Below are 24,977 nucleotides of genomic sequence, written 5' to 3'. Positions count from 1 at the left end.
AAACAAAAAACAAAATATTAGCTATGATTCGGCTGTTTCAGGACTCTTGAAGGTCCTAACGTCTGCTGCCCTCTGCGTAGCTGTGCAATGCTATAAAAATTAGGGCTACACAATTAATCACATTTGCAATATAATTACAATTAAACAAAATGCAATTTCCAAATTGCAGAGTTGTGCAATTTTGTCTATGTAACAATTAATGGATCGCGTCCTTTAGGTGTCGGTAATATATTTAAAGTGAGTTTGCTCCATATGGAAGGGTGAGAGAGCTGCAGCAGTGAGATAATCCAATTGTATTACTTGTTTTAGAGTTTATATAATCATAATTTTTACCAGAAACATTTAGGAATCTCACCACAGCGTTAAGTAGCGTCAAACTGTTACATAGAGTTGTTTGTTGGTTGCACTTTATGTTCAACAGGGATTCATGTCCAACTCAACACGCTATTGTCTATTTAATATTAATATTCTGATTAATAAAAACAGATACATTTCTTGTTTTAAATAGTCCTCCTTTACAAACATCTTCATCTGCAGGCCGTTTTCATTGTTTGTGGTTAATTCAGAAAAAAGTAAAAATCAAATCACAATTATGATTGCAATTTAGATTTTTGACAAAATCGTACAGCTCTAATAAAAATGTTCTTGTAATGCATTTCTACCAATTACTTAGACTTATGATCTGCAGTAACGGGGACGTATCTCTTCAAGTAAATCTAAACGCTAGAATTAAAATTAAATTCAAAATTAATTTGTTTGGATGGAGCTGTTTTTTGTCATGTTGCTGAGATGACATCTGACTACAGATGCACATCAAAAACACTTCACCAATGTCGTCATCAGTCACTTATGAGGACATTTCTTGTAAATGGAGAAATGTTAACTCCCAAAACTACAGATATTTAGCTCTGCAGTGTTGACGATTTATTCCTTTCTTTGGAACAAGGTCGCTTTGTTACGTTGCGTTGTACCTTATTTCCATGTACCGGCCCTGGGGAGTTTAGCGCAGCTGGTCAAACATTAGTTCAGTTCGACATTCCTACGGCGTTGCTACATTCAGCATGGTGTTGGATAATGTATGGAGTCGCTGTCAAAAGAGCTTTGTTTCTTGCTCTGCGTTGCAGAATTGGTGAATGATGGAAACAGAATTGTTTGCGACTGTCCTAGAATCAAAACGCGCCGTGGACAACTTGGTCTCTTTCCTCAAAATATGCTGTTTAATTTCCTCAGTTGTCTGAAAGTAACGAGACCACAAATCACTTTTTGTGCTGATGGTTTAACACAGATTTCCTCTTTAATACCTCTAAATAATAAATCCCCAGGGCAACACGAATATGGATAATACCAGGAAATTATAAAAACAGTCTACCCAGAAAATTCACGCCTGTATTTCTTCTAATTTTTAACTGACATCCTGTTCTAAATAATAACGTGGTTTATTTAACTGTTCACTACACCATTATTTACAATTAGTAACTGCAGCATAAGTTTACTCAGGCAAAATAGAAATCCTTTTATTTATTTATTTTTTTTTATTTTTTTTCCCAGTGTCCTGTCTAGCAATGTGGCAATAAGAATTGATATCTTAATGCCAAATAGAGCTCGACAGATTTTGCTTTCACAAGTGGAGCAAACAGCTTTCGCCATAATGCTCCGCTTGATTTGTGCATGTAAATAGCTTTATTGTGATTCCTGCAGGGAGAATTTCAAATTATATGGACACTACAATGGGAAAGTAGGAGAGTAAAAGAAAAACAAGAGGAGAAAAAAAAATAAAGAGAAGAGGTGAAAGAAAGAGATAAAAGGAAGAGAATGATAAAATGTCCTCTGTCTGCTCCATCACCTGAAAAGAGACACAAAAAGAACAGCACAACCAACAGACATAAAGCAACAGATACAATCGAGTAACACCTTGATACCATTGCTAAATCATATATATTATTATTTAAGCTGACATGTGTAATAGAAATCCTTTTAGATTGCAGTCGACCAAGAGTCGACAACAAACCACAACATCTCAGAAAAAGATCCGTACCTTTTTGTCACTGAGTCCAGAAACGGTGTCGATGTATTGCTCCTGGATCATAAAGGCAGCCAAGTTGGCTGTGTAGGAAGCCAGGAAGATGACAGCAAAGAACGCCCAGACCAGTACCATGATCTTACTTGTGGTGCCTTTTGGATTCTCAATAGGAACCGAATTATTGAAGACAATCCCCCACAGAAGCCAGACTGACTTCCCAATGGTGAATGTGGGACCTCCAGGATCTGAAAAAAAAGAAAGAAGAATAAAGGTTAGTGTCTACTTTAGAGGGTTGTCTCCTAAATATATTTTTTCCTGAATGAAACACTGAAGAACTCATGGAGACAGCTGTTCAAATTAATTTTTACATAAGATATAATTCTATTTTTCTTTCTAACTGAATCTTGTCTCACATCGTCCACACAAGTTAATGTGATGTTTGAGACCTATGCCATTGTTTTATTACGTTTATTTTCTGTTTTCCATTTTGTTGAAAATAGGTTTTTCCTTGTTGATTTAATTAATATTACATATTAGCTATAGATAATAAAGCAACTTAATACATAACATCCACACAGAGGATATTATCTACACTAAAACCTGTAACATAAAATATTGTATTAAAGGAAAGACCTGTCCTATAAAGATCAGTTGGCATGCCCTGGTTTAGTGCTTCTTTCATCCATCACTGGGTATTAGGGGACCACATGATGCTGAAATGAAACCACGGTATCTCCATTCACCAAGAATTGATCCAATATGTGAACACTGTAAATAGGTTTTCATACTACATTTTTCTCTTAGACCTCTGGTGTATTTCACAATCTGGTGTAAGAAGTAAAGAGTTATAGCTTTCTCTAGGTTCAAGCTGATGCTTTTAGTAGCTTTTTGTCTCTATACCGCAGTAAAAGCACTTTAAAATGCTTGTCTAATAACTATCACTACTGCCTCACCTGAAAGACACATTTATGTATACTTTATATAATTACAATGATCTATTTTTAGTTGTGTCTCAGTTATGCAAACTATAAAGATTTTAATCAGAAACTTAATTTGCCAGAACTGTTGCTGTTTGTGTTTCCCCGGCACGGAGATACAAACAAGCGCTTGTTTGTGTTAATTATGTTTCCAGGGGTGTTGCTGCTTTGGGAAAATGTAACCAGTCTTTTTCAGTTGCTGAGAGACAGTTCTTATCAGTACAATAAAAAGCTGAAATGTTCAGAAATGTTCAGAAATAAAACTACGCATGAACGATATTTCAGCATATCAGTATTGATCAGATAAGTAAAATTAAGCTGGCATTATCCGCCAGTGTTACATTTCCTTCTAGTTGATCTTTGTGCCAGTGTTTCAGGACGGGGAGGGGATGGGGTCGGTCATACGTGGGATTTATTTATTTTTTTGGCCATGTGACAGTGACTGTCATGCATTGAAGCCAGGATTGTTGTTTTTTTTTTTTAATTAAGCAAAGATGTAATTTCAGCAGTGTGGTTGGTTTTCATGGTGTCGAAAGAAGACATAAGAAAAGCAACGTGTAAGTCAAGACTGTTACCCACATTCTAAAATTAGGTTAGCGTAATTTTCAGTTGGCACAACATTGTGAACATATACCGCATTTTTCAGAATATAAGTCGCTCTGGAATACAAGTCACATCAGTCAAAAGGTTTGTCATAAACAGGAAATAAAGCATATATATGTTGCACCGGACTATACGTCAGACCAGATAATACGCATCAGCGAAATTGTAACCCAACAGACCTGTAAGCTAGCGCTAGCTGTTATTAGCTTCAGTGACAGCTCAGTAACACAGTTCTGTCGCTTAGAGCTGCACCACGCAACGTTATGCTGCGTGAATGCAGACTGAAACAGTGAAACAACATATACCACATGTCAGTCTTTAGTGTCTATTTGTGAATGCCTCAATACATTTTTAACTTTCCTCTGGTGTTAGCTTTCTGCTGCCATCTGTAGTGTTAGCGGGTCATTTTGGACCCGTGTATTAAATCAGCCATAAAATACCCTAAAAACAATCTTTTATCATCCAATGTTTTCTTAACTCTTGTTTAGCTGGTTGGGCTCCCTTATCCATGAAAAGATTGGTATTAATATTTTTTTGTGGCCCCCTGGGCCTTTGTTTTAACAGCATATCTTCTCCTCATTGTTGCATCCTGTGAATTGGAGATGTGTACTCTGCAAGTCACCACCTCTACACTCAAATGGCTTGACAAGCCTAGACATGTCTCCCTTTGTTTGTTCTTGCAAAAAGGCAAAGAGAAAAGCCCCTAAATGAAGCTCAAGTGGTTGGAGGAAGAGGCTGTTGGTTGACTGTGTGTTCATGATTTAATTTTGGGCATTTTTTATTGTTTTATAATAGAAAATTTTAACCGGGTCACAAATGACCCGAACACCACAAAAGTCATTTTTTTCACCAGAGCACTTAATAATTTAGTAAAAAAAAAAGAAAAGATTTTACTTTGTTTAAATGGAAGTCCCTGACAAAGTCAAAAAGTTTCAACTCAAAAAACAAATGTATGAAGTGCTTTTATGCATGTTAAAACTCAAAACGGGTCCGTCGGGACCCTAACACCATAGGAAGGTTAAGTTAAAGTAACCAGGTTTCTCTAACAAAATCGGGCGATATCTGTGATTTTGTTGAGGGACTGAATATATACACTATAGACAGTAATGTTTACTCCTTGATTCATGCTGGTTGAGAAGAATTGCTTTTTAAATTGGATTTATAAGTCGCACCCGAATGAGTCGCAGGATCGAACAAACTATGAAAAAAAAAAAAAAATGCGACTTATAGTCCGAAAAATACGGTAATTCAAAGACACATCGGTACATTGGACATAATGTCAATATTAATATTGGATATTAGTATCAGACCCAAATGTTCATATTGATGCATCCCTAAGTAAAACTGACGATTGGGCATTGTGATTGCACTTTGTTTCTCAAAACATAAAAGTTGCATAATGACTGATCAATAAAAGTGACTTTGAGGAGGGTGTCGTTCACTTATCTCGCATAACTTGACAACAGCTGACAGTTTACCAAACACCTGGAGAAGGTGGCTTATTCAGCTGCTCAGTAGTTCTGATGTGGTGGCTTTTACACCCCTCCTGTGTCCAGGGAACTTCGTTAACATCCTGGTAATCCTTACTGTTCTGCCTGTTAAATTATCTTTGTGATTTCCTGGCTGTAGTTCACTTGACTGCTTACCTTTTTAGAGAAAGCTATTGTGCTTCTGTGTGTGCGGCTGAGCGCGCTCTTCCTCCTGACAAGCTGACATTATACAAAGTTTTGGCTAGCTGCTTATGTTTCCCTTTCATATATTTGTCCATTTTAACTATTTAGTTTGTGTCAAATTGTTATTCTTAGGTCAACAATACAACTTTTTTTTTAAAATGGGTTCATCGTGGTGAGATATGATCTGTTTTTATGGTCTTTTATGGTCTGTTGCTCTGCCTTCTAGGAGTCGTTTGCTTCTACTTTTGTAACAAAAAACATATTTACGACTTTTCCTTTTGTGCGTACAACTACCTCCAACTTTTTTTTTGTTTTTTTTACCTGCATTCATGTTCATTGTCTTGTTCTTTAATCCTGTCGTTTTGAAGGGTAGTTGATGTATTGAGTAAGATTTACCTTTAGCACTGACCAAGCTGCGGTTATACCCAACTGGACTGCAGTATTCGAAGACAAACACTGTGATGGCCACAACTGTCAGACACATGACAAACATCATGACCCAGACAGCTGGACTGTATGGTTCTGCAAAGAAAAACAGTGTTATTGGGCAGGGAAATCATTTATATTTGCAGTTCTTTGTAAAGGAGAGGAAAAGAGGTATGATATTAAGAAAAGACAACTCTAAAAAGCTTAACCCAACATCTTCTAAGGTAGCCTTAGTAGCAGAGGCCACTTCACTGTGTAATTGATGGTTGAACTCAAGTTTAAATAAAAACAAAAAAAACAATCGTAGCGTGGAGTCAAAATTGGTTTCTCACCTAAAAAAGCTGATGGAGAGACTGTCCCATTACTTCTAGCCACCATCACACTTATTCCCGTCTCTACAAATGGCACCGAAAAGTCTATTATCTCTGAACGCTCTTCATTTATGGTCAGCGAGCCGATAGCCATGTCCGCCCGTTTGTAGAACACCTGTTGACAAAAATAAGACCTTTTTACAAATGCATTTTCATTTTGTGCTAAGTAGGCAGAAAGCATAACATCAGACATACTTGCTGACCATTGATATACAGTATTTATCAGTGAAATGAACGCTTGTAACTTTCTGCTTTGGTCTCATTTTACTGTTTGTTCATCCTGTCTCGTGGAAGCCACTCACCCTCCTGGAATGGCTAGTGGCCCATTGAGCATCAGGGCCTTCTGGGTTTTGAATAACAAAAATTAAAATAAAATAATGCGACGTTTCTCTCAAAACTTCAGCAATAAGCCTAGTTAGAGAATCTAATTGTAGATTATTCAGAGAATCAAATTAGACTATAACTCAAAACTTTTTTAAAGAGATCTTTTTTTGTCTGTGTTCAGTCACTAACACCATAATGGTATTAACTAGACAATATTTGTAGTCTATACATCAGTCATATTTTACCTCAATCTTGATCTATTTCTATAGATTTAAAATCACATTTTAGTCATTTGAATTCCTACTAGAAATAAGGGCTTTAAATCATCAGTCTGTGAGTAATTACTGTATATAATGTGCTTAGCTAAGTTAATTGGGTTACTGAAACAAATGGACTTTTTCATAATATTCTAATTAATTGAATATTTATTGAATAATTTATCAGTATATTTTGCTGCTTTGTGGAATTTAAAATATAGTTTTCATCAATGAATAAACTGTTGTTCACTCAGGATTAAACATGTAAATGTACTAAAATGATTGTTTTAGAGTTAACCTGGACATTCAGGGTTCTTTGATGCCCCACTTGACCAGCATTACTAGTTTTAATCAGCTTGTGTTGTTTTGTGATTTGGCAGTTGAAAAAGTGAAGGGCAAAACCGACTTTGTTTTGCCAATAAACTATTAACACCCGTTCCAGTTTGCCTACCGGAGGAACCGCTCAACTGAGGACGCCATCTCCTCTGCTCTTCACCTGAGCCTGGCACACCTGGAGGAGAAGAACACGCACGTGCGGATGCTGTTCCTGGACTTCAGTTCGGCGTTTAACACCATCATCCCACAGCATCTGGTGGGAAAACTGGAACATCTGGGCTCCAGCACACCCCTTCGCAACTGGCTGCTAGACTTCATCACCAACAGGACTCAGTCAGTCCGGGTCGGTCAGAACACCTCTGATGTCATCACCCTCAGCTCCCCTCAGGGCTGCATCCTGAGCCCCCTCCTGTTCACCCTGATGACACACGACTGCGCTCCCAGGTTCACCACCAATCACATCGTGAAGTTTGCTGATGACACAACGGTGGTGGGCCTGATCAGAGACGACAACGACCAGGACTAGTGGAGGTGGAGCAGCTGGTGAGCTGGTGCAGACAAAAACAGTCTGATCCTGAACGTGGAGAAGACGAAGGAGATCATCATCGACTTCAGGAAGAACCGGCCTCACCACGCTCCTCTGCTCATCAACAGCTCAGCTGTGGAGGTGGTCAGCAGGACCAAGTTCCTGGGGGTGCACATCACGGACAACCTCACCTGGTCTGTGAACACCACATCACTGGTGAAGAGGGCACAGAAACGACTGTACTTCCTGCGGAGGATGAGGAGAGCCCGCCTGCCCCTGCCCATCCTCTAGACCTTCTACAGAAGCACCATAGAGAGCATTCTGATTCTCATTGGGGCTTCTCTTCACTCCATCAAAGACATTTCATCGCAGCACTGTGTGTCCCGAGCCGTAACATCATCAGAGACCCCTCACACCCCCACCATGGACTGTTCTCCCTGCTGCCTTCTGGGAAGAGGTTCCGTAGCATCCACTGTAGGTTCTCCAGGCTCTGTAAAAGCTTTTTCCCTACTGCCATCAGACGGTTGAACTGCTGAAGCTAAAACTGGACTCTGTATCACATGAGTCCTGCATTGTTTACATTTTAATTGCTGTACTGTGAAATCACTGTGCACTTTATCCTGGAATGTCCTGCAAAATCACTTTTTTATCCTGCAAAGTTACTTCATTTGTCCTGCAAAGTTATTTTATTCTGCAATCCACTGAAATTCTAAGCTGTATGCAAATGAAATTTCGTTCTGTACGCACTCTGTGCATACAAAATGACAAAGTTTAAGTCTATGTCTAATATTCTGTTCTGTCTACATATCCTGGTCATTATTTTGACAAATTTACGTCTGATTCTAAAATTACTGCATTTTTGTTGAAATCCTGTTTTTGTGTCTAAAACTGTCAGTGTGGCGCCCTCCTAAGGTTTAACAGGTGTCTTGCATTCAATTTTAAATCTACTGGTTTAAAAGTGTTTGTGACGCCACTCGGAGAGATGGCCGCTGTGGGGTATAAAATCGGATCTGTCTTATACGGGCCTCGGCTTCGTAGTGAGCGCTGTTGCCGAAATTTCAAATCCCTCTTGCGACTTTTTTGTCCTTTTAAAAATGTGACTAGTGAAAAATTTTGCGTTTCTTTTTCTGTTTGATGAATGACGACCTGACATGAAAGCAAAAATTGCTCTGCTTGACTAGGGATGCAAGTTATCGACTAATAAGTTAATCTAAAGTTGACTGATCTAATTAATTAACTAACGATTAATTGATAAGCGTCCACTTTTTTAAAGACCTGAGTTTTCTCTTGTATCAAGATAAAATAACACGAAGGGCCTTTTTTTTATACAATATGCTGAATTTAAAAAGATTCTTATCGTTCTATTTTAACAATTTATTGTCACCTGTATTAAATACTGACCGAGTAAGCAACAAATTGTAGTTTTATCACACATTATTCAACTTAGACATATTTATAAAACATTACAAAACACAAACCTATTTGGTTAATGACTGGAACCAAATAAGTGTGAGTAGAATAAAAGATGAAACACTTAAAATTAAAGCTTTCCCCATTAAATGCACCAGTGTGACTTGCTCGGTAAAATCCCGGATGAGATGATCAGAAAAGCAGATAGAATCTCCTTCTGTTTGATGACGTGGTGGAGTCGGTGTCACCGTTTGTGTGAAATCGGTGTGAACGCGCCATTACATTTAATAACTCCCAGTCATTTAAACAACCATGTGAAAAAAGGTCTTTGTCACTCACCTCTCCGATCATCCCGTTCCAAATGCCCCTGACCAGCTTGCCGTGCTTGCCGTTGGTGACCAGGTAAAGGTCATAGGAGAACTTGATGGTGCGGGAGAGTTTCTTCAGAATGTCTATGCAGAAGCCTTTACAGCACAGTTTTGTGTATGGCTCAGTGTGACCCACGATACTGAAAAGCAAAAAAACAAAAGACAATGTTGTTTTTAAGGCAATATTCCTTGTTCTTCTACATTAATTAGTAGTTTGTGGTTATTGTGGGTTACTCATTGGATCTCTGAAACCGCAGCAGGGTGTGATTTTCAGCTTAGGATTCACATGTATTACTCTAAAGAGATCACATCATATGTTGTTTTTTACAAGACTCTTAGTAATATACGCACATTGGGTTATTTGGACATAAAAGCTTTGTTCACTTCATGGTTAAAACACCAGAGGAAGCAATAACTTTTGTTATTATTGACCGAAACAGACTGCTGGAAGCCTGAGACGTGCAGAAACCTGTTCCTTTAAATCAGGACTGAAACATTTTTGGTAACAGCAGCTGTTGATCAACGGATCTGATTGAGCGGTTTGCTTGTTTGAAGTGTGAGATTGAAGAGTACCTTTTAACAGCATCAATTAAAATTTAACTTCTATCAGAAGTCGTGGGGCTGCGTAATCCATACATTACGCAGCCCCACCATGTATTTAGTGCATCTTCACTCAATTATATATACGGTATATGGTAATATAATAAGGTGCTTTATTTGTCATTATACATACAGCAAAATTTCGTAGACCAGATGGAGAGTAAGCTTGAGCTGCTGCGACTGAGCACGCCGCCACAAATGGTAGGGGAAACCTACGTAGAGAACAACTCCAAACAGAAAGGCCCCTGCCGAGCCCAGCATATACATATAAATATATACAAAATGCCAATTTGTAGAGCTGCATCAAGATATCTAAGGAAGCTCAGCTGACTACATTGAATCATTGACTTTGCAGCAATATCATCTAAATGAGCATCTGCCGACGGTTGATTGTCTCTTGAGCTGTTAGCTTTGAAACAATCCCTCATTTTGAGTGAGAATGTGGTGACAATGGAAAACAATGACTCGATTTTAACTGGAAGAAACCTCCAGCTGAACCCAGCTCCGTATGAGTGATCATCCTCTATGATCAACTGGATGTTGGAAGGAAAGAGCGTAGACACTAAAAACACTTAACAGCTGTTTAAGGATTATTTCTATGTCCAAGAAAAAGTAGAGAATAAAAAGCAGGAGTAGCTTTGTGTGTGACTTTGTGTAGAAGAATTAGGCCATTGAGCATTGAGCTAATGGTATCATGTGCAATAATTAAATAAATTAGATAAATACATTGGAATATGCATTTCTAAGAGGCCTGTTTGTCAGATCAATAAATATTTTGAATAAAAACATTTAAGCAGGTGATAAACATGCTTTTAAGCACCCATTTCTGTATATAATTAGATTTTTTTATTGGTCGGATGAAATATTCTAATCTTAAATCATAATCAACAGAAATAAAGGCTTAAAAGCTTTATCCGCCTGGGTTAATCTGTATAATGTGTTTCCCTTCGTGAATTGAGTTACTGAGATAAACTTTTCAATAATGTTCTAATTTATTGAATATGACTGGATGTGTTGAAGAGTACCTAACATAACTGGAGCTTCTTCTAGGGCTTTGACTATGAAGGAGAGGAGGTTTGTCTCTGCTGTTATGAAAAATCTCAAAATAGTCATATGTCAGAAAACCTTTAAATATCATTACTAGAAAATTCACAATTGTCCAAAACAGTTTAATATCGAAGAATACTTGTTATGATAGAACTAATTTTCAAGAAAGACGACATTTAAAAGAATCATATTTTCTTTACACTAACAGCTTCAAAAGGATTTACCAGCAACAGCTTTAAAAATCCCAACAAGCTGAGTTTAGTTTCCCACAGCTGAAATCCTTTCAGGAAGTCATGTGCTGCAGTGGTAATAGTTTCCTCTTTACCTGCCAGCCCTCGCATGTGGCATCGTCTCAAATGTGCTAAGAGCCTTAAAGATGTCATACAGCTGTGCTAACATCTACCGAATGCCAAGCTTTCTGAGCTATCCTCTTCAGGCCATCATGCCCACTCACTGATCGGCACACAGCATAAGCTTAAATGCACAGTTTCAGGTCCTGAATACCAAATAATTCCAGTTTACTTCACTTATCAGTAGGATTGGTCATTTTTCATTGGAACAAGATAAATGCACCATGATGAGTCTTGAAGGCGCTACAAAACGCAAAGATTTTAAAAGTCCAGGGTTGTTTTTTTGAAGAGGAAAAACCGATCTGGTGCAGCGACTGTAAGGTTAACAGTGGAGTGGTCTGCTAAATCATGCCAGCACATAAACCGCAAGTTTTGATCTTTTTTGCTGCTTTTTGGGATTAAATGTAAATTTAATATAGCGATAAGAAATGTCTACTAAAGCATTTGACTGTGATAATACAGTTCTCTATTTTTAGGAAGGAGCATGCATTTTTTCCCACAGCAACCTGGTTGTACCTAACAGCATTACCAGAGGAAACATTTTACCAGGCATTTACAACTAATTGTTAAATAACCACTAACTTTACGGATGGCAGTTTTCAGAGCCTAATGGAGATTTGTATCTAGATTACAATGTCATGATGTTAAGGACACCTTTGTTTATTTTTTACTTTTAAAGTTTTCTATTTGTATTCTTAAGTCCTTCATGTGGGAATTTGGGTGTTTGCTTTATATTTTTAGTAAAATCTCGTCTTGGTCACTTTAGTTTTTGCGGCCCTCTGTTCCCCAAAGAGACGCAGAAGTAATGTCAAGGCTGATTGTCAATGAAGCAAACGTCCGACCGCCAGATAAAACTGAATTTCAGGAAAAGAACATATTCGTGGTCAAACATGAGGATGGTAGTCTGATGGTCTTGGTGGCTTTGGTTCTTCAGAACCTGGCTGGCTCGCCATCATTAATGGAACCATGAATTCTGCTCCGTAACAGGAAGTAAACTTCTTGAAACCTTTCACAGGTCAAAAATAATTTACAATCATTTACAATAAAAACAAGCATACAAGCATAAAAGATGAAACATACTTATAACATCATATAACAGGAAACCAGATCAAAGGTATGGTATTTGTTTATTTGACTATGCACAACAACACATTGACCAAAACAGAGTCAGGGAAATGCTTGGGGGCCAGGTTAAAGCAAAAATGCTAATATCCACTTGTAGTCATTATATTATACCTTATATTATAAATATAATAAATTACATCATAAATTGAAAACTACATTTTGAATTTACTCAAGTTATTTTTGTGCGCTGTCAAATTTTGTTTGATGTTCTGAGCTGGTGTCTCAGCTTCCGATGAGTTCATAGTTTACTGCACAACACTCAAAATGAGATTCAACAGTTTTGTCAGTGCTTTCCAATAAATCACCACATTATGTAGTAGTTGGTAATAAAACTTGTATTTCTCTTTTATTTCATTTTGGTCTCTTTTGCAAAGAGATCACTACTCAACATTATATGTTTTGCCTTCCTTTAGTGAGCCTGAAAAAACATCCTTCATTTGATGCACGGTGTGATGTGTTAGATAACTAGTAAGCCATGTGTGCAATGCAGAGCGCTCTAATGGCACATTACCCCCCAACCTTCCCCAGACCCTCGTTCTAATGGCCTCTGGAACCACACATCATAGGCCAGGAGGCAATGAGATGAACAGGAAGGCAGCAAGTTGGCAGGAAAGAACAAACAGAAACAAATAAATCCTTCAGAGGAAAATCAGCCTGCCATAAGTAAACACAGAGGTCCCAGCATGCTGTCTCACCAGCTGCCAGGATTTATGGCTGGGCTCTAACTTGGCTATTAGCAATAAATTAACTGTTTGGGCCTAAATAGGTCTCTGTAGTATCTTAAAGGAAGTCATGACTAGTTGAAAATGTTGGCCCAAATATGTTGTCATTTTCATATTAACTTAAAAATTTGTGATACTTAAAAACTCATTACTTTAAACAATTGCTTATTTTTTTGGACCCATGGAGTTCGCCATTTTTTACCTGCTCAAACCATGCTTGGTTGATGACGCGGTTAGGTCCTGCTGGACTGGAACCTACAGAGTTAACTCAGTAAGGTTAACATTACCCAAGTTTTTTTTTTTTTATTGTATTGAGTTTGACTGGTGTAATTTTAGACGATGCCATGTCACTGTAATTTCAAAACAAAAAAAGAAAAAGTGAGGTGAGTTGTAGTTGTAGTTGCTTGGAGGTTTTTGTTGCTTGGTGCCTTGGAAGATTAAGGAAGTGCACGTGAGTACACCATGAATCCTCTGCTTTTTATTTTTTTTAGGCAAAATATTGTTCACGAGAGTTTGCTCGTTGACATGTTTCAAATAGAAAAAAACAGCGCCCCGCTTGGACATTTTTGCGTCACATCCGTAGTTAACCGATTGGTTCTAACTTGATGACGCTGACCGTGTTAGTCCCACACGAAATCATTTGAAATTGTGCTCTACCAGCTCCTTACCAGATTGATATGGCATGTATACAGCTTAAATCAGACTGGCTGGCTGGGATAGATTTCTGTTGGAGTCTCTGGGCTTTGATTGGAGAGATCATCATAGCTTCTTTCTTACTGATTTTGGCTGCAATTCCCCCTGTTTGACCCCAATGTTTTTTCTTTAAGCGCAACCATATCTTATTCATTGTTCCCTATTACACAACATTTTTAAATAACTTTTACTTACTCGTTATTGAGGTTTTAGTAAAGCAAGAAGCGGCTTGTTTTTCTGTAAATATGACGGTGTGTCATGCCTGGCTTGAGAGCTGATGAATAAAAGTCTGCTTAAATCTGCTGACAGAATTTAAAGTAACACAATTGTCAAACATTAGTTTAAAAAAGCTGTAAATATGTGAAGCTGAACAGCACAGGTGTCTGACTGGCTCATTTTGATCTTGTTGCTCATCTACTGTTGCACTCAGTTAAAAATTTAATTATATCAACTTCTGAGCTCATTGCTATTGAACGCTATTAATGTATGATTATATTTTCAGCTCAATGTCATCCTTCACCAGGACATTACCTCTGAATTAATCATCTACAGAGTGCTCTGGGGGAAAACTAGCTCCCTGTAGATAACAGAGAATAAGGCAGCCAGCCTGAGATTGTTGTGGCCCTTCTTGAAAACCTTTTTTTGACTGAAAGATAGGAAATTGTGGCAGCTGTTGCAATCTGCCGCAGCCCACTCAAGGCCAGCCCTGTTTGTCTGAGGAGGCATGGATGAGGCATGAATGGCCTGCCTGGCAAGCCGAACGCATTGCCCCGGGGCTGAGGGATTGAAATGGATAACCTGCTTGACCAGAGGCTAGCAGGGACACTTTGAGGGCTGGAGGGGAATGTTAGGTCATATGGAGATGGAAATAAATGAAGGTGACCTCTGGATTAAAGATTAAGTAAAATACTACATGTAGCCAAAAATTATTCATGCCACCTGGTAGGTTTAACCTTTTTACTTGAGCAACATTTTGCTTCTGACTGGAAAGGTTGCTGTAGACATGTTGGTAAACAATATGATACTTCAATGCAACATATTTTGGGGAAAAAAAGAGTAAAAAGTCTCTTTGTTTGATTTATGGTTGCTGTAAAAAGCATGTCAGGCTGACGGTACAGCTGACAAAGCATACTGCTGGATTCCATGAATGCATCCAGGGAGGAAGCTGTTGCTCAGACTATGGCAAATCAAAGTCTGCTTGGCCTTGGACAACTTTTTCTGGTCAAAGAAAACGTCTAGTCTTCGGTTTTGTTACATAAAACAAAAATGTACTTGTTGGCCACCATAATGTAGTCTTCACTACATTATGGTGTAAAAATGGAGACACATTTGATAGACCAATAGACCACATCAGCATTCAGCATCATCTTGGAGCAGACTGCAGACAAGCTCATCATGATGTTTCATTCTTACAATGACTGCTAAAGATGTGAAGAAGTATTCGGCAAATGTCCTGAACATGTTGGAGTGGTGCTTCCAGAGTCCTGACTTGAATCTAATAAAGAATGGTTAAAGGGAGCTAAATATAAGGGTGATGGCATGGAGACCTTCCAGACATATTGGCTTGGAGCTCATCACAAAAGATGAAAGGTCAAAGATACCAGTAGAAACATGCGGAAGGCTTCTTGGCAGTGATGAGAAACATTTGATTGTAGAAGCTAGCCTAGCTAGCCGTATACACGCCGTATCAGTCTGGAAAGGCAGGACTAACAGGCTCAGCGTCAACAGGTTAGAACCAATCAGATAACTACAGATGTGACACAAAAAACTCCAAGCAACGCACTCTGTTTTTTTGTAATTTGTTGTCCAGAAAACATGTTATGCTATTGAGCAAATTCTCCAGTGAGTGATTATTTTTTTATGTCCTGAGTATGCATGGTGTACTCACATGTACTTTCTTAATTTTCCAAGGCACCAAGTTTGTATCTTGACTGTTATGGGTACAGAAAAGTGCTGCTGCATTATGGGTAATTTGTCCGCTGAGAGTGCACAGCAAAAACGGAACTTAAAATAAGTAAAATGTTCTTAAAATTAGTGCATTTGTCCTTGAGCAGGTACATAAGATGATTTGCCAATGGAATAAGATTTTTGCACTTAAAATAGGAACAACTCATCCATCGTCTTATTTGAAGTGCAGGATGTCAAATTATCTTATTTTAGGGGTCAAAATACTCATTCCATTGGCAAATAATCTTATTTACCTGCTCACATCAAGGACAAATACACTAATTTTTAGAACATTTTACTTGTTTTTAGATCCGTTTTTGTAGTGTGATGCAACATAAAGTCCTGCCTCCTGCGCTATGATTAATGATAATAATAATCCACTTTATTCGTAATGCACTTTACGTTTGATACAAAACCTCAAAGTGCTGCAGAGGCAGACAGATTCAGTCATTAAAAACATAAAACAAAAAATATCCATAGAGAAAGAAGCTTTAGTCAGCATAAACATTCATGAAAAGGAAGGTTTTACGTCCTTTCTTTAAAGCATCAACCGTCTGTGGAGATCTGAGTCAGTCCCGAAGGGTGTTCTAGAGTTGGGGAGCTGCAGCCACAAAGGCTCTGTTGCCCATCGTTCTAAGCCTCGTCCTCAGCAGGACCGGACGGTGCTGTTGGCCCGACCGGGTCCGGGTGGATGTTTGAGGTGTGAGCAGTTCAGTGAGGTAAGTGGGGGCCACACTGGTCTGGTCAGTTTTTGGCTGGAGAGCATGGAGCCGTACCATGGCTGGCCAGGACATGTTGAAGCAGCCAATAAAAGCTCTTCCCCTTATCATTAAGAAGGGAATGAATCATTTTTGATGGCATTTTTGTTAGATGGAAATAAAAACAATAGGGCTGGGCAACGATTAAAATATTTAATCGCGATTAATCGCATAATTTGCCTGATTAATCATGAATAATCGCATTGTATTTACAAACTCCAAGAATGAATTCAAAAGTAGTGTAAAGAGCACTTTTATTTTAATGTTCTGCTGCCATATGAACAAAAGTGTTGTAACATTTGTAGCACTTATCAGTAACACATATTTAGTGTAAAGCTCAACTTAAACATGTAAAACAAAAAATAGCAATAATAATAAATTAAAGCTTATTGCCACTGACAGGGAATTCTCTTTATGGGAAAAAATCTAACAAAAACAGGCAATTTCTGAGGTAACAGCAGGGAGCAGCATTACCATTTTATGTTCAATACCAAAGTTTAACTTGGCAGTGGTTACAACTAACTTGTTTCTGTCATATTCGTTGCTGGAAGAACTTTAAACTGAAATGCTTGCTAACTCGATATGCTTGCATGTTTATTTGACATTAACACGTGTTTTTTTGTTGTTGCTTTCTCGCGTGCATATAGTGAATGGCAGGGAAAAACAGGCAAAAACACATGGATACTTTGAAACGAGAAGCGACTTCACCGACGGCGTCGATGCAGACCCCCCCGCTCCGCTCCGCACAAAACTTGTTCCGTTCGCCAACTCACCGCCTCGCCTAAGCAAATTCCTGCGGGAAACACCGCCTTCCGCATGTCGGCTTTGTTTTTTTCCGGCCAGTATCTTTCTTCCTCTTTGAATCCGAGGCTTGGCTGACAGCGAGGTTATTGGCGCATTATCGCCACCTACTGTTCTGATTCAAACCCCTACACCGCAGCAACAGACCTTCACAAAATAAAACCATGTGAGCAACATGCGTTAACGCGCGTTAAAGTAAATATTGCCGTTAATAGTCTAATGAATTAACGCAAAATTAACGCGTTAACTTGCCCAGCCCTAAAAAACAAGTAATTTTAATTTCTCCAATGCTCCTTGTAAATTGTCCTTTGTCATTGAATAACGCTTCTTGGTTGAATGAAAACAATCGAAATCTTGTGGGGATATTTTGATCATCTCTGTAAATCTTTAAAACCTCTTGATATGACATCCTTTTTTTGTTGAGAAGCTTTAAACTATTATTTACAAAATCACTTTTTTTCCCCAAGGAAATAAATGTTAACCATTAATGATGAAATGTTTTGTATGGTCCACACTGCTGGGCTACAACAGGCAACTGTGTGCAATCTTAGCCAACATCTTTTGTTATGAAAGAAAATCTCTGGTCTTAATCTTAAATAAGCTCATGGGTTGGGGTCACTCAGTGCAATCTAACGATTTAGTGTTCTCCCAAACAAATATCGAGCAGTTTCTTATTTTCTGGGAACTGCTCTTTGTGTAACTGCTGTTTCAACAGACATGTGATTATTTTCTTTTCTTGCCCAGTCATGATTGCTGCTCCCTCTGTCTCCCTTTCCTCACCCCCCTCTCCCTCTTGTCAGCATCTAACACATAATAAGTGCAGCAAACTCGTAGCTTGCTCTCCATTTATTGTTAGACTGATATATCAGATTCAGCTGGCACTTTCATTGTACAGTTTAAACTTTTTTTTTCATCAAGATTTTATACTATCCATCTTGCAGTGTGAGATTACAGTTTTGAAATTGCGCATTATGCCAGGCTTCATTCAAGACTATTGTCTAAATTAAATCCTCAGGTGGACCAAATGTTTTTCCATTTTAACATTGTCCAGCTACTTTATCAATAACCTGATTATTTTGGCGGATGCCTTTTTGGTCTTATCATAAATGTGTTAAGGTGCCTTCACATCAACGGGGACAAGGCGAATGGTGCGAGTGATTTACAGGTTATCCCTATGTAAAGACGTGATGCGAACGTTGCGTTTCGAGCGATGCGGATGGAAGTGAAACTGCAAACACTGTGATGGACAGGTGACTAGAGCAAAGTGAAATTTTTACATCAATTCACGTCGCTTCAAGGGTCCTCCTCAGCCATTTATTTAAAGGTGCATTGCGCATGTTGCCCATGTTTTTAAGTTAAATGTTGTTTTTTCTTTCCCATATATGTCCTTACAATTGCCTGTGTGAAATGAGTTATCTTCTATTTACCGCAGTTGCCTCTATAGCCCAATTAGTGAGTTTGGGAGAGAGAATCGGACCAAACCGTCTGGGTGATTGCATGCGTGTCACGCGCTGCGCGCTCTCGTTCAAACAGTTTGAAGTGTTGTTGAACTTTTACTTTGTTGAGAGTCTCCGCTGCCACTGAGGCATTAGAGAACACCGACTGTTTTGGAAGATGGACCAAAAAAGACCAGCAACAAGCTCATCTTAGATCCAATCACAGACTCCAACACAAGAGTTAAATTTTTTTTTACTGTGACGAAAAGGGCAAAATTGGACTGAGATCACCAAAGGAACAATACCAGAGTAAATAACGGGGCAGTTTTCAAGCAATGGAGGGAGCTCGGTTCTGCCTTCTTTTTGCTAAAAAGACTAGACGCTTTGTTGCTAAGATCTTTTACTTCTGACAAAATTTGCATCTGCTGCTTCGGGAGCGCACATTCAGCAGAAATGGCGAATCCAGTCAACTTCGCCTCATTTCCAACCAGCTACTTAATAGCTCTTGATAACAATCCATGGTGTTCATGCACTGGTTCGCTCGGGCGCGTCCTCGTCCTGGCTTGTCGTGCAAAGACACATATCTGTGAGACTGACTGCAGAAGTGTAAAGGCAATCACGGCTCCCTCACTAAACTGGAGAACAAACGCTGCTTTCACAGTGAAATTGCCATTAAAACAGAAAAGTTGCTTTTTTGAAAATGAATAAATCGACGAAGCAGAGGTCTGAAAAGTCGTTGCACTGCTTTGACAAGAGAGCGTCAGCCTCCTTGGAGAATGGGAGGGGGGGATAGGGGTTTGTCTTTTCCCTCTCAGAATTGTAATCTGTCTGGCAGAGACTTTAGATCTCGCTGAGTGAACTAGACCGAGCCAAACAAGGTTTTTTTAAATGTTAAATATTTCGACTGTACAATTTGACTATATTTCTATTGAGCAATGGTGGCTTTAATGACTGAAGAAGCCTGATTCCGTCCCCCAACATGGGGCAGCAGGTCTTCATCTTGGGTCCTGGGCAGACGGAAGTACCACCGGAAGCGGCCGTCATCCAGACTCCAGTACAGGTGGTAGGACTTGCCAAAGCAGGTGCATCTCTGGAGGATCTGGTGGACCCAGGAGCGGCGACACTGTTTTTTTGGCTGTGCACATTACATACAGCACCATGACTCAGCTGCATTGTTAGCGCAAATTGTTTGCGAGTGAGAGGCAAAATGTCAAGCGTCAGACAGATAATCAGTGCGAAACATTTGCTTTGTTCGCGCTTGGTGTGAACATACCTTTAGATGCTTCTGTCTTTCCTTTAGCTTGAATGGTGTCATTTTCAAACATCAGAAATTATCTGAACCAATTAACCCATGATATTCCATTTATAGAAGTCATTGGTATTTTGACAGCTGCAAGAACATTTTGAGATTAATTATGTTTAGGCAGCACTTGAGAACCTGTGATGATGGAAAAGACGCCTTTAGTTCAGATGCATCAACAGTGTCGTAGATTTTCTTTTTTTTTTTACCAAATTCTGTTATCTATTTATGCCACCATGGTAACAAAGCCGATCTTAGGAAACAAATACTACATCAAAATCAATGCTTTTATACTAAAAATCATTACATTTTGTGCAGCTTAAAAGTATTGGTTAATAATTACTTTACATCCTCAGTTAAACTACAATTTTTAAAGGCAATCTCAGGAGGAATCAATAGCTTGGCAATCTATGTTTTTCCTATTATTATCTATAGTTGAAACCAGAATTTTACATATATTATATAGAAAGAAATGGAAGCTTTTTTTCTCACTGTCAGACACGAGGATGAGAAACAACGCTGAATAAACCTTTCCAGTCTTAGGTCCGTTAGGATAAACAAAATTATTTCTATTTTCTAAATGCCAGAATAATGAGAGCCATATTTGTTTGACATTGTTTTATTACTTTCTTGTAGGTTAGAAGTGTATATACATCTTTGCTAATATTTGCCACCCTTGCCTTCAAACTGTCAAACCTTTTGGATCTCCTTCAAAAAGCTTCTCACAAAAGTTGGAAGGAACTTTGGCCCATTCCTCCTGAGAGAACCCGTGGAACTGAGCCAAGTTTGTAGGCCGCCTTGCTCGCACAAGCCTTTTCAGCTGTGCCCATTACTGTTCATTCGGATTGAGATCAGGGCTTTGTGAACATTGACTTTGTTACCCTTAAACCACTTTTTTGATTTGGGTAATTTTCCATTTGGAATACCAGTTTGAACAGATGAACATGACAGCACCTTCAGACATTTAGAAATTGCACCCAAGGGTGAACCAGCCTTGTACAACTCCACAACTCTCTGCCTGATATCTTTGCTGATTTCTTTTGACTTGAAGAGAAACAAATATTTTTCAGCTCTTTTCAGGCGTCTAAAAGCCTATGGTCGCCCAAAATTCTCTGGTCTGAAGGGGATAAGCTACCTAAGTATACTACCTGTTTTGAAATGTTATTGTTACTACATGAATTTGCAATTAAATAAATATATGTACAGATTATATTTTATGTGCAGTAGGCGCAACCCAACAAAGAAAAAACCTAACTCACAAAAAATCTATCCCCGTCCTGAATCCCCCCAACTTCTTGACATTATTGGTGGAAACCTGTCCAATTCATTGACCTTTCATCGACTGCTTCTTTAAAATTCAGCTTAATGAAAAGTTTTTTTTTTTCTGGCAGGGATTTTTCTTCTGTAGTGGCTGTAAGATTCAGTCAGCATGAGTGATAAAGCACCACAGTGCTTCATAACACTGAAGGGGCGCGATATTCATCTTCTGTTCCCTTCACCTCGTTAACACCATTGTCAGTAATGGATAATGGCCAACGCTTCTCTCCCCTGCTAATGAACACCAATATCAGTCTTTAGGTGTTCAGGATTGATGACATGCCTTAATCGTCCCATCTAATTGATACCCTACCATGCAGCACATATATTTCCCTGATTGGGTCACAGGGTGATCCCTGGGATATTGCACTCTGGCCAAGCAGCCTAATGAGTATCTCCCCTCATTGAGTGATAAGAAGCCATGCATGCACTAATGGCAGGGGAAGAGCCTCTTAATCTCATGGCTAATGGCACTCTCAAGTTGGATACAAAATCAATTAAGATGGCTCTTCTAGCACATAAGGATGTTTGAGGGACTCTACACTGATCAGATGTTGGTTTGTTTTACCCAAGATGACTGAATGATTGACTCAGAATCTGCCAAGAGAGAAATGATACTCGCAGATGACAGGGGAGCATTTCTAGGTGCAGTAGCAGTAAAATGAATGTTCAGCATTACTGTGTGCAATGTTCGTTTCGTGTGCAATTGTTCCTTTCAACTGTACGCTGAGAAATCTTGTGATGAAATTAAATATACCATGTATTACATTACAAGGTCTTAAAAATCTGCATAATTTTTTATTTTTTTTGGAGAAGTAATATTCATTCATTCGTAACTCTGGCTTAGTCTGGGTTTTGTTACCCTGTTACTCTGGCTGGATGAATAGACTAGGGGTGTGCAAAATAATCGTCATGACGATGATTCGCGATTCTAATATTCGCGACCCAATGCATCGATTCTTGACGCCAAGAATCGATTATTAATTTAAAAAATGACTAAATAAAATTGCATGAATGGTTGGCGAACATCAGCCAAAAACAAGTGGAATACAACTTCCAGTCCAGTAGATGTCGCTGCAGATGTGTTGACACCCGCTGCCTTGTGTCACAAGCATTTCCGGCCGCGGGATACTACGACGCGTCATTCATAAACAAAACATGGAGGAGACTGAGAACATCGCCCGGCTCCATCACATGTCAAGTCAGATGTTTGGACGCATTTTGGCTTTAAAAACAAAGAAGGTAAAAACAAAATTGATATGACGCACGTAATTTGCAAACACTGTTACATCGTGATGAAATACTGTGGGAACACAACAAACTTAAAAGGCACACATGCTGAGGCGCCATCCAGAAAAACAAGAGCCGCCAGCGCCGCAAGCACTGATTTAACAAACAACATTCGATTGCATGCTAGCCCCAACATCTACACGCGCATACATTTGAATGTTTTCATTTCATTGGTTTAAAGGACCACTGAGGCCATGTAAACGACACTGATTATCCTTATTTTGTTATTTTAAGTTTTATAAATCCTAAGCACTTTTTGTCAGTGTGTCCACTCCAGTAATAGTAATATTTGTGTCCAGTTACAGTAATTTTTATTTTCACGGCAATACCTCCAAAATTCATTTCAATAAATACAGCTATGTATGAATTCAGTTGCTTTCAGTTACAGTATGTATCAATTGAAGACACTATCCAGATCATACATAGCCAGTGAGCCATTGGTGTACAGTGTTCAGTGAAAATATCACAATGCATTGCGATGCATCGCAATAATTCAAGTATCGTGATGCATCATGATATAATCACATTGTGGCATGTGAATCGTGATTCGAATCGAATCGTGACTTCTTTGGCAATACCCACCACTAGAATAGACCTAAATGTGTTCTTATTTATTTAACATTCAACCCTGTAATGCGGTGGCGACTGATGACTCGGGAAGGAAAAGCACAAGATCGGTGCTCCTCTTAATTAGTACTGATTTGAAACAAAAGTTGCAGAAAGTAAATTATGTCAGTTAGCTTACGCCTCCGTCTTGTTGGACTGTCGTCGGCAGGGTACAGTGTTGCTAACACAGGTACCAGTCGCAGGGTCCACGGCTTCTACAATAACAAAGGGCCGCTCTTCCAGGGTAGCCACGGTCAGATGTCTGTAGTCAGACACGGGCTCAAAGTAGGAGCCAAACCGCGGCCACACGGGGTATCTCATCTGCAGGATTCCCGTCTCATACGTCCCCACCTGAAGGAGTGAAGAGAAGAAGCATGAATCAGCAAGATGCAGTGAAAAATCGCCTGTTATAATATTCGGCTGTTAAAGGAATAGGCAAAAGAAACCAAGACCTTCTGGGAGAAGTCTTCATGTTACAGGAACATGTCCTGGATGTGAATGTTAATGTACCCAATGCTATAAAGGAATAAGCTATGCACCTTTTAAACTGGTAACAGTAAAATTGCGTAGTCCAGTTCAGGTTTAAGCTTTTCATTCATCCATAGCTGTGAGCCAAGTTTTACTTTCCTGAGTCTGAAGAATTTAAATTTCAGGAAACAGAATTTGTAAACAGTATAATTAAACATCTTAATGAAAACAACACAGTTACAGCTCCTCTACATTGATCATAAAATGACTTTAATTTGGCATTGATAGGAATTGAGCATTTATGTAAAAGTCGGAACAGAGTCACTAAGGGTTATTTTAAAGACCCATAACCTTCTTCTTTTATATAGTAGCCGGTCTAGTTAAAGGGTATGCACTCATATAACAGTTAAGTGTAAAAATAGTAAAAGTTGACCCACTTCACACGTGGCACACATTCTGTCTCTTGAATTTTTCATTATAATCAGCTTGCCCCAATGTTCTCTGTGTTTAGTGGTGGTCATAAAACAAAGAACAGCTGAGCAAAAATCAGCTGTTTACTCTGTCTAAGGAGCAGCAACCCTATACTATGTCCTTCACTGTCTGTTTGTATTAGAGCAATATGAGATAATAGCAGCTTCTTCTTTCCTAGAAAGCACTTTTAACACTAGGCTTGTGCCTCACCCCTAGATGTGTGATAACTAATGCAAATGTCAGCTGATTCTCTTATTCAGCATTAAAAACTAAGCGACTGCTTCAATAAATGTCAATAACTTCCTGCAGATAAACAAACTGTTTGAACAAATTGTTTTTCTTCCAGCATAATCTCTGCTGTTTATGCAGGGGGAAAAAAGCAATCCTATCTCAACACTGCAGTGAGTATAGCTTGTCACAATGAAATGAAAAAGGGTAAAAAAAAATGGAAAGGGGGGGGGGGGGTTACAAATATATAATTTCTCCTTGGACTTTTTGCTATTCCTCTCTGCTGCTGCTCATATCGACCATTCTTGCAGTTTAATTGATGCTTCTTTTATTGGCATTTTGTCAAGTGAATTAAATTTCAAATTATGGAAAAACTCTTGGGTGAAGAAACGGTTTCCCTTTGATTCTCAGACTTGTTCATTGTTTATTAATTAATCTCATAAAGCACACAGCAAATATGACTGTTGGTTATTTGTACATAAATAAATGCAATTAAAAAGGCATTTTCAACATGTAATGAAATTTAA

General features: G+C 38.8%; 1 protein-coding gene across 1 annotated transcript in view; it reads right to left on the bottom strand.

The window, feature by feature from the left end:
* The window catches only part of LOC118556560 (glutamate receptor ionotropic, NMDA 2C-like), a 56,397-nt gene that overhangs the window by 5,462 nt on the left and 25,958 nt on the right, over positions 1 to 24,977 (bottom strand). The window contains exons 4-8 of the mRNA XM_036148345.1: positions 23,423 to 23,634; positions 9,263 to 9,431; positions 6,032 to 6,185; positions 5,670 to 5,795; positions 2,036 to 2,265 (exon numbers count right to left, since the gene is read on the bottom strand). Coding sequence (XP_036004238.1) covers positions 2,036 to 2,265; positions 5,670 to 5,795; positions 6,032 to 6,185; positions 9,263 to 9,431; positions 23,423 to 23,634 — 891 coding nt within the window. The remainder of the gene's footprint in view (positions 1 to 2,035; positions 2,266 to 5,669; positions 5,796 to 6,031; positions 6,186 to 9,262; positions 9,432 to 23,422; positions 23,635 to 24,977) is intronic.

This window comes from Fundulus heteroclitus, chromosome 16, assembly GCF_011125445.2.
Source record: "Fundulus heteroclitus isolate FHET01 chromosome 16, MU-UCD_Fhet_4.1, whole genome shotgun sequence".
Lineage (NCBI taxonomy): Eukaryota > Metazoa > Chordata > Actinopteri > Cyprinodontiformes > Fundulidae > Fundulus > Fundulus heteroclitus.
The sequence above is the reverse complement of the archived record's forward strand: the minus strand, read 5'-3'. Positions and strand labels throughout refer to the sequence as shown.